The sequence below is a fragment of the Bacillus rossius genome (assembly GCF_032445375.1).
Source record: "Bacillus rossius redtenbacheri isolate Brsri chromosome 4 unlocalized genomic scaffold, Brsri_v3 Brsri_v3_scf4_2, whole genome shotgun sequence".
In the NCBI taxonomy this organism is placed as follows: Eukaryota; Metazoa; Arthropoda; class Insecta; order Phasmatodea; family Bacillidae; genus Bacillus; species Bacillus rossius.
The window spans coordinates 21,949,622-21,963,995 of record NW_026962011.1 but is presented as its reverse complement, the minus strand read 5'-3'; the positions used below and the strand labels follow the sequence as shown (position 1 = coordinate 21,963,995).

Below are 14,374 nucleotides of genomic sequence, written 5' to 3'. Positions count from 1 at the left end.
AGCTGGCCGACGAGCTGTCCAGGAATCCGGACCCTATGAGTGTGTTCCACGACGACCAGGGCTGGGAGGAGGTGCTTCCCCTGGTTCACGAGCCCATCGTCAAGAATCTGGGGCCGCAGCCATGCGAGTTGTATGCGCTGCCCGGCCCCCGCTACCCCCGAACAAGACACACCGCCTGAGACTTTAGCAGACCTGCTTTCGTAGTGCGTGCGGAACAGCTCCATGACCCAGACACCCAGTCCCGGCTGACCGAGTGCGGGGAGAGAGCGGTATCGAGCCACCGGAACCTCGATGGGGTGCTCCAGACCAGGGTGCCTCACAGGTCGAGCCGCTGGCAGACCCACGTACTGCCAAGGGCTAGGTATTGGGTGCTGGAATACTTGCAGACCACCCCCTGGCTGGACACCCCGGATCAGAGCAGAAGCTTCGAGAGATCCGGCGGACTTTTCACTGGCCAGGTGACGCGGCAGAGGTGAGACGTTACGTCAGAGCCTGCCAGCGTTGCCAGGAACGTAAGTCCTGGAGATCCGACGGCGAGGAGCAACAGGTCCCGTGACGGCCCCGGAATCCCTTCCATACTGTGGCGGTGGATGTCATGGGGCCGTATCCTTGCACATCCCGTGGCCGGCATTTTATCGTGGTGGTCACGGACGTCTTCACCTGCTGGGCGGAGGCGTTCGCTGTGCCAAACGTAAAGGCCGGCACCGTGATAGCTTTGCTTGAGCACGAGTTCTTTCCGCGATACTGGTACCCCGCGTTCCTTCTGACGGACAACGGGGTGCAGTTCACGGGGAGACACTGGCGAATATACTGTGCGTGGTGGGGGGTGGAGCATCAAACCACGCCCACCTACAACCCGTGCGCGAATTGGACCGAGAGCCGGAACCAGGACATCAAAGCTCAGCTCCATATCCGGTTGGACGAGGATCACACCAAGTGGGACCTGCACCTGTCGACGCTGCTGTACTGCCTGCACCGCCGGATGAACGTGGTCATGGGCCACTCTCCCGCCGAACTGGTGCAGGGCCACAATCTCGCCCTGCCTGGGGAGGCAAATGCACTCGCTGACACGAACACAACGACAGTGGACGAAATACGTGACGACGCCCGACGGCGCCAGGAGCTTTTCCTGGTGCGACGAATGCAGCAGACAACCCGGCCTTCTAGCCGGCTTGAGCCGTGAGAGTGGGTGTACATTCGGTGCCACCACCTGTCATCAGGCGACAGAGGTTTTTGCGCCGGCCTGGTCCCTAAGTGGGCGGGCCCGCAGGAGGTGGTCGCCCGACTGAGTAACGCAACGTACCTCGTCCATTGCGCTGATGGGTGCACGACGAAGGTACACAGGGACGACCTGCGACGGACAGACTCGACTGACGACGACGTGCTTCGGAACACCGTGCATACAGATGACCCCAAGGAGGAGTCCGATCTGGCCGGACAGGAACAGACGACCCCGGGGGGTACCAAGTGGTGACTAGCCGCCACGCTCAAGCGACGTGGGAGCGAATGACGACTTATGACATATCCGACAGAGGGGGACCACGGGGTGCTAGCCAGGACGAGCTGGAGTGCCTCATGGACGCGATTCTCCCCAACGACGATGACAAACAACACGAGGCGGATGTCACCATTGAAGACGTGACCGCCGACGACACCGTCCTCGGAGACCCGACAGACCTGAGCGACCCGACGGTGACGTTTCCGGAACACGGTGGGAGGCGCCGTGGGAGGCCCGCACGCCCGTGGGAACGCCGGGTGGAGAGCGCACTGGCAATTAGAGACGACGCAACGACCGACGGGGTGACGATGGAGCTCCTCAGCGGGGAGAGCGACGTTGACCATGCCCAACCCGTGGCCCTAGACATGCCTTCCGAGGGGACGACGACGGTGACGGACGTGGGGGACAAGCCGGAGGTGCGCCGGTCCACGCATCACAGGACATCCCCTCGCCACCATCAGAATTACGAATGGGAGGGGCGATATAAGTACCATGACATACGACGGACAGACATGGTGGGACTGCGCTGCAGCGTTAGGCAGCTGCTGCCGCGGTTCGCCCAACCTCTGACGATCGACGTGAGTATGCCGGACCAACCCAATGGACAGGCTCGACCATGTCTGCCGGTCTGAGCCGACGTCGGTGGGCAGAACGGCCTCGGGGAGAGGAGGGGCATATGACGACAGTCATCGTGCCCTCCTAGGCTAGAGGCTGTTCCTGCCCATCGCCGCTTGGCAGCCACGGAGTGACCTGCGTCTCCGCGCTCCGCGAGTTTCCGCGTCCGCGACCACATGCGGACCATCGTTTTCGAACAGTATCGTTCGTGAGTCTTACGTAATTCGTCAAACTACGTATACGGTCAGGAGTTTTCCGTTGTTTAACGTTTTTCACGGTACGATGGGATGCGGGCGTTACCGTTACCGCGGGACAGGTGAGGTTAGGGCAAAGGCGGACCAGCCGCAATAATCTAGCATACGAACAATTAGCGAACTATACCTAATTTCAACCTGGTTTACAACCTCCTCAATCATTCCGAACCTTTTCTCCTCAATTTCCGGTCCCGGCCACGTCAGACCTGAACCCTTCCCTACTTGCTGGATTAGCCGGGCAAGTTACATTAATCCACATTCCTGATTTTATTCGGGGACCGGGAAAGGGCTGAGAGCTTTAGGGACGTCAGACTTATAATATGAAACTCGGATGTCAGACACGAAAATTAAAGTAGAATTTTTAGACATAATGCTGAATGTGATAAATATGACCAACACAAATCACACATAGTTTCCACACCTATTGCTAGAATGTGCTGCCAGGCAGATACATTAACTATCGAATCATTCTATATGCAGTATTAGGGTCAATTTTACCACCATCGTTTAAGATTTTAAACAAGGCTTGACAACCCATAAGTGTTTAGTAACGAATTGCATTTCACCATATTTTTACTCTTGTTTAAGATAGATAACAATTGCTTAGTTTTTAAAGGACCAATTTAGTTCGTTTATCTTATCTCTCTCTCTCAATGGACATAAATAATGGCAAATAATAAATAGAATTGTAAATAAAATGTTTTTCAGTCTTTATGAAATATTTGTTTACAAATTTCACTTGTTATGACCCAAAAACGAAAAAAAAAAAAAAAAGAATGGCCACGGCTTGTGTAATGTGTTTGTAACGACTTTTAATAAATTGAAACTTTACTTAGCTACACAAAGTTAGTGAAACACAACAAATTTTGGGTGAAGTGAAAAGTTTAACAGTTGTTTAAGTGGTTTAGGTAACATTGAACGATCCTAATTTAAATAGGTTTAACGACAGGGTGGTGAAATTGGCTCTTAAATTATAAACTATATAAATATGTCGTAGCCACAGATATTAACCCCCCCCCCCACCGCATGATTTAGCTGGTTATGTCCTATTCTCGGGTCGGGGTTCAGGCCTTGTGACAGGGGGAAATTATCACTACCCGTGCTACAATGAAAATTCGTCACTTTGTGATACAATGTTTACTTAGTCTTTCACACAGTTCCTTTACATGGGCTGCGCGCGACTCAACACCCGTTCTCACCGCGGAGTGATGCTCGGCTACACGTGTTTCGGTGGGCAGGAGCCAAGTGCGGGCTGCCCCCGTGGTCTCGCGATACGTGCGTTTGAAGAACTCCTCCTGAATGATAGCGAAAAACAAGGTCATTCTGATTGCCAGCGCCGAAAACGTGAAGTCCATCTCGTTGCGGTACGCCCGTGTTCGCTGATACGCGCAATGTCTGAATTTATGGAAACAAGAAAAACCCTTATATACAATTTAACTATTTACAGAAACGATAAGCTGCGTAACTCGCGTTGTCATAAATAAAGTCGCAATTCCCCTTGAAACGATCTCACCCGTCGGTGCTCTTGGCTCTGTGTCTCACCGTGCGACCGCCTCGTCCAGCCGCCAGATACCAACTGTGTCGTTGCCCTGTGTCTCTCGTCCCTAGACACGTATGTACTCTCCGGCCGCTAGACTCCGACTGCCCTCTCCTGCCGCTCGTCCAGGGATGCCACTCTGATATTCATGAAAAATCTAGATAACCTACAAAAAAAAAACCAGGCACATGGGTAAAAAACCCAGATGCGTTTAAAATGCTATTGTTGAAAATGTCTGTGTACTAATTCAAAAATATAAACATACCTGGTTTTAATATAAAACAATTAATTACCTTACAAGACTGAAAACGGTTAAATACAACCAATACAAGAATACTACACTGCAGCAAAATGGCTATACAAATAATTCTTGGAGCAGCACATATCATAAAAAAAACCTACAAATATATACATGACAAAACAAACACCATCACTTCATTCTTTAAACCGGTAATTGTTTTTATAAAACTGCATCATGTACGTTAGTCTTTATTCAGAGTCTGATTCTACAAGATCGGTTTGAAGGTTAATTGTTGCATTGGTTTTGTGTTCTTCAAGCCTCTTTGAAGAATGTGTCTAATTTAATATTCGACTTAGCTTCTTGAAAACTAGTTTTGTGTTTATATGTATTTTTGTGTGTGAAACACATATACTTGTTTGCATTTTTCAAACAGATATTGCAACAGATACAGTACCGGTAGCTACCTTTATTATTGTTTTAGGTATACAAAGAATTAAAATTATAAAAAACCTACAATTGTTGGAATACATTATTTAAAAACCCAGAAACCCAAACACCATCGGAAAAACCCAGATCTGGGTGGAAAATCCCATGAGTGGCAGCCCTGCCTCGTCTGCCTCTCTGTCTATCCTCCCCCCACACCATGACTCGTGCAGCGCTCGTAGAGATTCCGGGTGTTGGCCTTGGCTTCGTCACCCGGTGACAGCAATTAACATAAATGTCACATAATATCTAGAAAGACATATAACAATAATGAAATTACAAAAATTGCGGAAAAATAATACATAAAATAATACATGACCCATTATTAAATATAAAAGTATGTTCTTAATATACAAATTAAAGTTTCATATTGCACGGGCAGGGGTGGTTCAGGAGTTTGCACAGCATAACGGACTTTATAAGCAGGGGAGACACTTAGGTCGACTTCAAATATATAGTTCCGATAAAAAATTGAAAAAAGATTGAACCCGATCTTTGGACCTTATTTTCAACAAGGAATGTTATTAAAATACTCCCCATCCTGTCTAAATTCACCGAATGTTATGTAAACATTAAACATGTTTACAAGATATATTTGATTATAATTTTTATGATGCCTAAGATGTTCCTCAAGTTCTGTCCCTGCCCGAACACGCCCGAGTATTCACCTTCGGCCAACCTCGGGTTTATTTATATATATTTATATTTCTCTGTTTATTTAAATGTAGCTATACTAACCGTCCATAGTGTTTTAAAGTAGCTAACTTAACCGACCACTTTTAATATTTGAATTCATTTTTCCTGCGCAAAAATAAACAAATCCCGAGGTTGAGCGAAGGTGAATAACCGGGCGTGTTCAAGCAGGGACAGTACTTGATGGACATCTTAGGCTTCTCATTATTTTGATATATTAATATTTAAAGTTTAAATAATGATAATTGTAACATTTTATTTTAAGATTTGTACAGCTGAAAGTAGGTAACCCAATTCTTAGCAATATAATTTCATATAAATGTTTAATTTTAAAGTAATTTAGTTTGGTTTTCAAATAAAAAGCATAAGGTCTACTTTATGGCTGTGTAACATCAAAGGCTTGACTGCTGTGTCATTGTCAAATTGTGTTTGTAAACAAACGTTAAAACGAAGCGAATGGTGTGATTCTCCTGCGTAAGATACAAATATTTTATAAACATCCATTATACTTGAAATTGAAATTTGATTAAGGCATCCATGTATTAATAAGGATGTTACACATCCTAATTACACTTCCTTCTTTCTCTTACACACTTGCACCCTTGTCGCCTACGATCTGTAGCACCTTCAATTTTCATCCCTACCACCACCTTCGGGGTTTTTCCCCTCTTTTCCACACTTTACTCCACCCTAACCTCACCAAGATAAAGTGGCTGCATTTTTTTTGGTTATTTTGAAGGGGAGTTACTTTCATATTATAAAAAATATAATGAAAATCTTATTTTATAAAGTAATAATGTTAGGTTAGGCACTTTAATTTAGAAAATTACATTAAAACTTTATAATTTGGTGAATGGTTGGTTAGGCCACATATTATTTATTATAATGGTAATGATATGTGACCTACATTAGATATACTTAAACTGTGTGAATGTTGGTTAGCTAAATTAAAAATTCTATAAATAGTAAAAAGGGTTGATTAGGTTAAGGTAACTACATTTTATATTGGAAATTCCTAACCAATCATTCAAATGATTTTATATTATTTTAATGTAGGGTGAAAGCTCAATTGTGAATGTAACAGATTAAATTAAATTAATTTACCTTATCTAACTGACCATCCCCAATATTTTAATGTATTAATTTTAAATGTCTCTAACTAACCTAACTTAACCTAACCACCATTCTCACAATTTCACAGTCATTGAAATGTGTAACCTAACCTCACTACTTAATAAAATCATAACTTTTATTTATTTATTTAAAATTGTAACTGAAAAAATGCTTGAAGTATCTAAACATCCTTTTAAAGAATGATTGTAAAACATGTCAGGAATGTGTTTGTGATTCAAAACTATACAGTTACAAAAATAATTTTGATTTGGAAGATATAGACTACTCCTTCAAAAAACTCCCTTACCGTTTTGAAGCCTGTTTCCTAGGTTGCACCATCCTCCTTTATCCCTGACTACCATGAATTGTCACATAATCCTTTCTATTCGTCTCCTACCTTTTCCATCTTAAGGTTTGGAACTGTCGCAAGACAGCCTTTGAGTCTCCACCTCCCCACCTTCACTCCATAATGACGTACATTTCACCCATTTTGCTGCCCTCCGTTGAACCTTCTCTATCTCTTGCACCTCCATCACGAGGTACGGAACCCACATAGCAGCATTGTACTCCAGCATCGGCCTGACCAATGTGGTATTCTCTGTAGCTTTCATTCTCTTGCCTGTGCCCATTATGTTTCTCCCCAGCAGTTCCAGTTTTTTGTCTTTAACATCCTGTGCACTTGCTCCCCACTCCAGATCCTGCTGCGAAAACACCGCAGATGTTCATAAAGATCTGCCTCCGCTCTTTACCGCCCCTTCCAGCGACACTTTTTTCCTTTCCACTGATCTTTTGTTGTTGAGAAACTTCACAATTATTGTCTTGCTGACATTTAATCTCATGGCATTCAGGCCACAAGGTTCATGAAATTGCTACCCAGGCATTGGTTGGAAGATATGAATGACAGATGGTGAGCAGGGAATGCGGGTGTGTGTGCGAGCAGGGAAGGGAAGATGCTGTCCCGGAGGGAGGCGCTCCAACTGGGCACGCTCCTGCTGTGCGTGCCGGCGCAGTACCTGCTGCTGGTGAGCGTGCCGAGCGTGCTGGAGTGCACGCACGCCGTGCTGCAGGCCACCAGTGCCTTGCGTGCCGTGCGTTCCTCTCTGCTGGGCTGGATGTTCCCACGTGAGTGCCGCACTGTCCGTCAACATGTGTAGCTTAGCCACACATATCAAACCTTTCACCTTAACTTCAAAAAATTTACTTTTTTTGACGTGACGTCTAATAAATTGATGAACACCGGCTGCACGCACAAAAAAGTGTCCCGTTACACACGTCCCATTACACTGTGTCCCGTTACGCTCATTGTACACTTGCGCTGCATCTATCTCTCTTCCACTCGATTGGAACAACCATCGATTTGAATTTTTCGAGGCACATTAAACTTAAAACACTCCCATTCGTTTCCTACTTTTCCTATCATCGTCCTATCCTTAACAGAATAACACAGATTGGAAGAAGTTAAATAGCAAACATGTATAAAAGTTATAGTTTAAATAATCTCTTCGTTAAAGTAATAAACTTATTTGAATTAATGAGTGCAAATAAAAGTAAATTTATCAATTAAATTGTAGATTACATTTAACTCCTTCTTTGTATCCATACAAAATAGTGATAATTCAATAAAAATGATTCAATTTTATTCATAAAAGTATGCAATCATTTCATCAATGTTTTGTTATGACGTTGTCAAATTAAACTATCGTCCGTAAACCGACTTTACAGACAACCAATTTTTTTTAGTTTTCTGTTCGACATTGCGGAAGTGGAGGAGGTTCGAACTAGGTGCGAGTAGTGACTCATCTGTCAGTTAGGCTTGTGTGTTCGCGTGCGCACAGTGACGGGCGCGGGGGGAGAGGACGGCGCGGAGGCCCAGGAGTCCCCCGCCATCGAGGTGCTGCAGCTGAGGGAGCGGGCCGGCCACTGGGCGTCCTCGCCGGAGCCGCGCCTGCTCCGGCCATCGCACCTGCTGTACCGCGTGGGCCAGGCCGTCCGGCACCGCGCCCTGGGGTTCCGCGCCGTCGTCGTGGGCTGGGACCTGCGCGCCAAGGTCAGGCTACAGCCGGTCCGCGTCTCTGCAGCCATCCGCCACGTTCTGACAGCACTGTCAGGGACAACTCAGGGATTTGGAAAGGTGTCTTAAAAACCTGGGGAATTCAGGGAAAATTTTTAATATCCAAACACTAAACTGTATCAGGAAAATTTAATTCTATGCGGTATTCTATGTCTTAAAACAGAATGTATTTTAATCATAAATTTTATCTTTTGTTTAATAATTGAACGTAATAGACGCAAGCATCGATTTAAAAAATTGTCGGTTGTCGTCCGTCATTCGCTGTGGGCACCACTGCGTGAGTAGGCATGCGGACACCGGCATAGACTCTGCGTTGCAAGGGCGTGGGTGACCTGTATGGGTGCGAGACTCTAATTTACCCCTCTTTCGTCCGACCACACGACCTGGCCCGCTCTGGGCATCGAGCGCGCTGTTACTTTGGTGGTAAATGGTCACTGGAGGGCTCTTCAGGCATCCCACATACCCTTGCCCCTTGGGAGTGCACACAGGTGGTCCGGATGAGTACTCATGAGCGTCTGGTAGAAGTGTTTTTATTGACACGTACTTGACACTCATTACTCCTCATTTTAAACAAGTTAAAACAATAAAAAAAAAGCCAGTTTAGGTGCCGATTAGAACACCGCATGACCTGGTATAGGAAGTTAAGTTGCAGTTGTGTTTTTAAATTTCCATCGCTGAACTTAATTACCTTATAAATATGCCAAATAGTCTGCCGCCCAGAGTAGGTTTTGAAGATAAAAGAAAAAAGACTTAGATTACTTAAATAAACAGTGGATGTTAACAGATCAGGTCCTTACGAGGTGAAATCGACGAGGTGCGCTGGCTGTGTCCTCCGGGTGGTGGTCGAGTGGTCAAGGTGTCATGGTCACAGGAAAGCTTACGATGTCCGTTTTGTCTCAGTTTAATTTGTGCCAATGAGAATCATATTTAACTCTTTAACTCTTGCTGACTTGAATACAAGCAGATTTAATTAATATTATGAATTACATAGTTATGTATTTAAATTAACAATTCAAAAACTAAACTGCTTGCACGTATTGCTTTAATTGTCATTTAATTTTATCTGAAGGAAAAAAAAAACTTTTGGAGCATTTAAAATGAAGGGTTACAATATCATTATTTATTTTAATAAATGTGGGGTATGGGCACTGATGCTACATTGCTTTTTGCGGAGGCAGGATCGTGACATCACACACACCCACGCACATCGCTGGCGGGAGGTTCAAACATAGAGAGAGAGTAATGCTTGCTGAGGGGGGGGGGGGGGGGGGGGAAACAGCCGAAGGGGGCGAGGCGCACCAGGCTCGTGGGAGGGCACTGACAACATTGAGGTCTAAGATGGAACATTGCAGACGAACTGCCTCTTAGTATGCTGTAGGCCTAAGGTGTAAATATAAAGCAGGTACAGAATTAGACATTTATTTTAATGTTGAGAGGAAGTAAAAGTTAATGTTTACTTATTGGAAGCTTGACTGTTTAACAACATATTTGATTGTATTCATGTGTAATGAGTAGATACATATTTTGTCACTTAGGACTTTAGTTATTTTAATCTTCTAAACAGTATTAAATTAATAAATTTGGGCTTGTTGGTACTTTATTTTACTTAAATTTCACTCTTGTTTGGGGTGGTTTTTATGTTCAGATTCATTTCGCGAACATCGTTGAGTTAGTTTCTGTCATTTTTGATAATATTGGTTTAGTTAGAAAAAAAATGGCAGGTGTTTGTGTTAGTTGTGTTGAGCTCATGAGCTGGATCTGTTGTTGCTCCAGGCACCCGAGACGTGGCTGAGGAACCAGCACAGGGGCGACCAGGTAAGAGGACAAACCAGCCGTCGTGCTGCCTCTCTGGCCGGGCTCAGCTACTCTCATCCACAGTCACACTGCCCCGAGGTCTCTGCACGGAAGATAGGCCCACTTCCAGGCAGCATGCTGGTTGCTTGCCTGCAGTGGTGTAGCATGTTGACGTGAACTAGCTACGTAGCACGTAGAACTTTATACCATCGATCTTCGGGCATTTTATTTTTATAATAATAAAGCCACAATTACCTAATACCTGCGTCTCATATTTTCATCCATGTATGCAATGTGATGTACACTGACATTCGGGAAGAAGTCAGGTAGTATATAACACCATGAAACATCCCTGCTGTATTCTTGCCATACTAATTAATCTTCACTAGTGCATTTACAAGCACTGCAGACGTCCATGGCACAGTAGATTGGAATATAAACCAAGTAAGGGGAGAGGGATTTGTTATTTTGGATCCTGGGTAAGATGTGAATATATGTAGTGTTTTGAACTTTAATGTTTAAGATATTAATATTCACAATCACTATTTGTTTAATGGAAGAAAATTGTGGTCATAAATAAGACAAAAAGAAAATTAAAGCTAGCAACTGATTTTGTTACCAGGTAGAGTGAGCTTTAATAGTATCCATTGTTTTAGAGGTTCTGGGAAAATATACTATTAGGTATTCAGTTGATGTGTTTGAAACGTGAAGCTGAATTTGAATGAAATGCAAGCTTTTCTTAAATGGTGAAAGCGACAGGACACTACTGCGTCACACAGCTTGCCATGTGCAGGAGCCAATGAAAGGAGCATCGAGTGTGGTGAGAAGAAGGTACTGTCGGGGCAGCAGTGTGGAGCGCTGCAGGCTGTGTGTGCAGGGCGAGAGGGGCTCCCCCCACTACCTGCTGCTGGTGGACCGGAGAGACCGCTCCCCGCCCGCCCCTGTGTACGTGCCTCAGGGCCAGCTGGAGAACTACAGCGGGATCAAGGTGAGCGCGCCCCTCACCTCCCACAACTGGGACTGCGCTTGGGAGGGAGTGAGCACTGGAATCCTGCTTCAGTTTATCTCCACGGCAAATACATAGTATTAGTTTTACCAAATATGGGCATTTTGTGTCGTTTTCAATAATATTTTAAAAGTTGAACACAGTTACTGAAAATTTTCATTTTTTTATCAATAACTTCATTTTACATAATACTCAAGATTACTTCAAACATAATTTCATTGCACTCACTGAAAGAACAACAATGTCCTATTTTTTTTGTTTTACAATGACAGGGTATCCACATTCAGGAAAGTCAGGGAAAATAAAATTGGTAATGGAAAATCTGGGAATTTACTTGAAATCCTGGAAAAGTAATAGAAATTCACAGTGGTAGTAATTTCAGGTGAACATTTCAGGATCCAGTCTGTCATCGCTCAGACTGTCAAAGAAGTGGGGAAATTTAAATTTTTTGACATGTAAAAATTCAGAAAATTTTATTTTTTAGAATTTTGTGAACATTCCGTAAGAGAAATTTTCAAGAAATACCATAATCAGTATACTTCATCATAAAAAAATATATATTCGTAAAAGTTGTGTCATTTTTTATGTAGAAAATATATTATGTATTGCAGCAGCAGTAGTAAATTTTATTTTTATTCTAAATGAAATTTGCTATAGATGCTACAGCAATACATAAATGCTGAGAGCTGCCTCTTAAGGTTTAGCCCAGCCGCCCATTCGGTACACTGCATTCTCCATAAACGGCAAAATTTTGAAATCCAGGAATCACAATTATTTGTAACCTTGGGTCACCTGCTCCAAGTAATAATTATATCAACTCGGGTGGGAAAGCCATATTAAACAAATAAACACACAATTTGTTAGGACATACTACATCATTGGTGTGCCTGGAAATTGGAGGGAGGTTTATCTAGAACCAATTTTTTTAAGAACCGGATCCAAACCTAGAACTGGAAAGAAAGTATAACCGACACATTACCCTTCTGGAAACTATGTTCTGTTTACATCTCTTGAACTAGACTGTCACAAGAAAAAACCATCTATGAACATTAACATTAGTGATGAAATATAGCTTAACAGTTAGGTGTAAAATAAACATGACAATAAATTATCTAGAGGCTGCTCTACTGTGCAGTATTTCTCCATCATGGCACAGTATCACACTTGCCCGACACTACTCAAGCACACAGGATGAGGTGGGGAGGCTCCATGACTCATAATAGTCTCAGTCAGACCTAACAGGTGCTGACGGTTATTATCTGAACAATTTTATCCTTACCATAAAGTCTGAAAAAAAAATTATATGTGCATTACAAGCATCCAATCATAGTTTGCAAAATAGGCACTCATTATTTTAGTTTTTCTGTGTGTGGTGCTCACGTAATTTTCCCGTTTGCAGATTCAGCACCCCGACATTGGCAAGTATTTTGACTACTACGACGGAGCACAGTATCTGCCGAAGGAGAAGCTGAAGTACTTGTACCCCAAAGACTGATGCACTGTTGGAGTCTGAGGAATGTGTTTGTGGTATTGCACAGCCACTTGTGTGTGGGGCACACCCCTGCGAGAATACCTCGCTGTCATGGCACAACCCTGCCCGCACCAAACACCCACTTGTGTGTGTGTAAGACAAGCTAGACTACTGCTCGATTCAGTTTTGTAGAAGTTTGTCAGCTTAAGTTGTATTTTATAAAAATAAATAAAATAAAAGATTCTATGTTTAAGAAACATTGTACCTTGATTAAAACACTGTACAGATGGTGAAAGCTTTCAAAAACTTTGTTTGATCTGAATTTGGAGAATTGCTGTAGAACAAAAAAAATCATCTAAATTAAAATATAATGGAAAATTTTAGATTAGGTCTATGCACTATGATGGATAGCTTAAATAATTCTATAGACATTGTATATTGAGTACTAAATTTTGTTATTAAAAAAAAACATAAATATGTACAAAAGCAGACACACCATTGTGCCAGCTATAGCTATTACCATCACGCCATAACACAAGTTTGTCTCTGGCAAAGACAAAAAAAATTATTACAAAAAAAAAACTTGTTTCTCGTGTGTGCAAATGTGAGTACACTCACATATATGTAATGGGTCACTCTTTTATGACTTTTAGGGAGCTACCATAGTATGCAAAGACATACAATAAGTACTGACATTTTAAGCTGTATTGTAGGTCATCACAAAGACAAAACAAATTATTTCCAGGTAAGTATGTTTCAATAGATACATAATAAATACTGTTACCAGTTGCCTGTTGCGTGGTGACTTTTTGCTTAGGTTGGCAACCAGAATTTAAATACATTTTATTAGTTGGTTTTAATAATATGCTTTGTAATTTTTACTAATTATTATTTTATCCCGGTTAATTTGAAAAACCAGGTTAATTACCCCACCCCCTCTTTTTTTGTAATTCTAAATAAATTACATTAGTTTTTCTGTTTGAATTTGCGCTTGCCCTGCACTCTTCTTCAACTATTTTCGGAACGAGCCGAGCGCACTCGAAGTCGTGCAAGAAAAAAATGAGTAGTGGCGGACTGCGCTGTGTTGAATAGGGCTGGGCCGATGCCGATTCTTAAGTATCGGCCCATATTCAGAGTATCGGCATCGGCAGCATCTGTAAAATATTTGCCGATACTTTGCGCCAATACCTCAGTCCAAGTTCTTAAACTGTGTTATATTGTTTTTGTTAGAAAAAAATCACTAAGGAATAGTATTTCACGCAACTGGTTTTTTTTGTAAGTCAAAACTAACTTTTAAAATAATTGCCTAATTTTGTAATTTATGCACTATTATCCAAGTTTCCTGCCCACAGCACTACTGTTTTAAAGAAAACCGGTCGTGTTGATTGTTTTAAAAATACAATGGAGCCCGAGAACCATAGAGATGTGCATAGGCTACTATAAATGCATAAATGTCCTAAACTTGAGTTTATACCATTAGTTATGTACCAATGTACTCTATAATGTTCAATAATTGTACTTATGCAGTATGTGTGTGTGTGTGTATATATATGTATGCATGTATGTATGTATGTATGTATGTATGTATGTGTATATAT

The 14,374-nt window shown here is 42.8% G+C and overlaps 2 protein-coding genes across 5 annotated transcripts; both read left to right on the top strand.

Moving 5' to 3' along the window:
* The first annotated feature begins 595 nt into the window (after nucleotides 1–595).
* On the top strand, nucleotides 596–1,474 carry LOC134542329 (uncharacterized). Its single transcript, XM_063386478.1, has 2 exons — nucleotides 596–1,132; nucleotides 1,271–1,474. The coding sequence occupies exons 1-2, from the start codon at nucleotides 596–598 to the stop codon at nucleotides 1,472–1,474; spliced, it is 741 nt and encodes a 246-aa protein (XP_063242548.1).
* A 4,037-nt stretch (nucleotides 1,475–5,511) lies between these two features.
* LOC134542132 (uncharacterized) lies at nucleotides 5,512–13,033 on the top strand. Of its 4 annotated transcripts, none has more exons than XM_063386101.1 (6): nucleotides 5,512–5,602; nucleotides 7,375–7,556; nucleotides 8,270–8,481; nucleotides 10,279–10,320; nucleotides 11,177–11,287; nucleotides 12,705–13,033. In XM_063386101.1, the coding sequence occupies exons 2-6, from the start codon at nucleotides 7,385–7,387 to the stop codon at nucleotides 12,798–12,800; spliced, it is 633 nt and encodes a 210-aa protein (XP_063242171.1). In that variant the 5' UTR covers nucleotides 5,512–5,602; nucleotides 7,375–7,384; the 3' UTR covers nucleotides 12,801–13,033. The 4 variants fall into 4 exon arrangements, with proteins under 4 accessions (XP_063242171.1, XP_063242170.1, XP_063242172.1 ...); XM_063386100.1 differs by lacking the exon at nucleotides 5,512–5,602 and adding an exon at nucleotides 5,691–5,795; XM_063386102.1 differs by lacking the exon at nucleotides 5,512–5,602 and adding an exon at nucleotides 5,691–5,795 and having other exon boundaries at nucleotides 11,164–11,287.
* The last annotated feature ends 1,341 nt before the right edge of the window (nucleotides 13,034–14,374 follow it).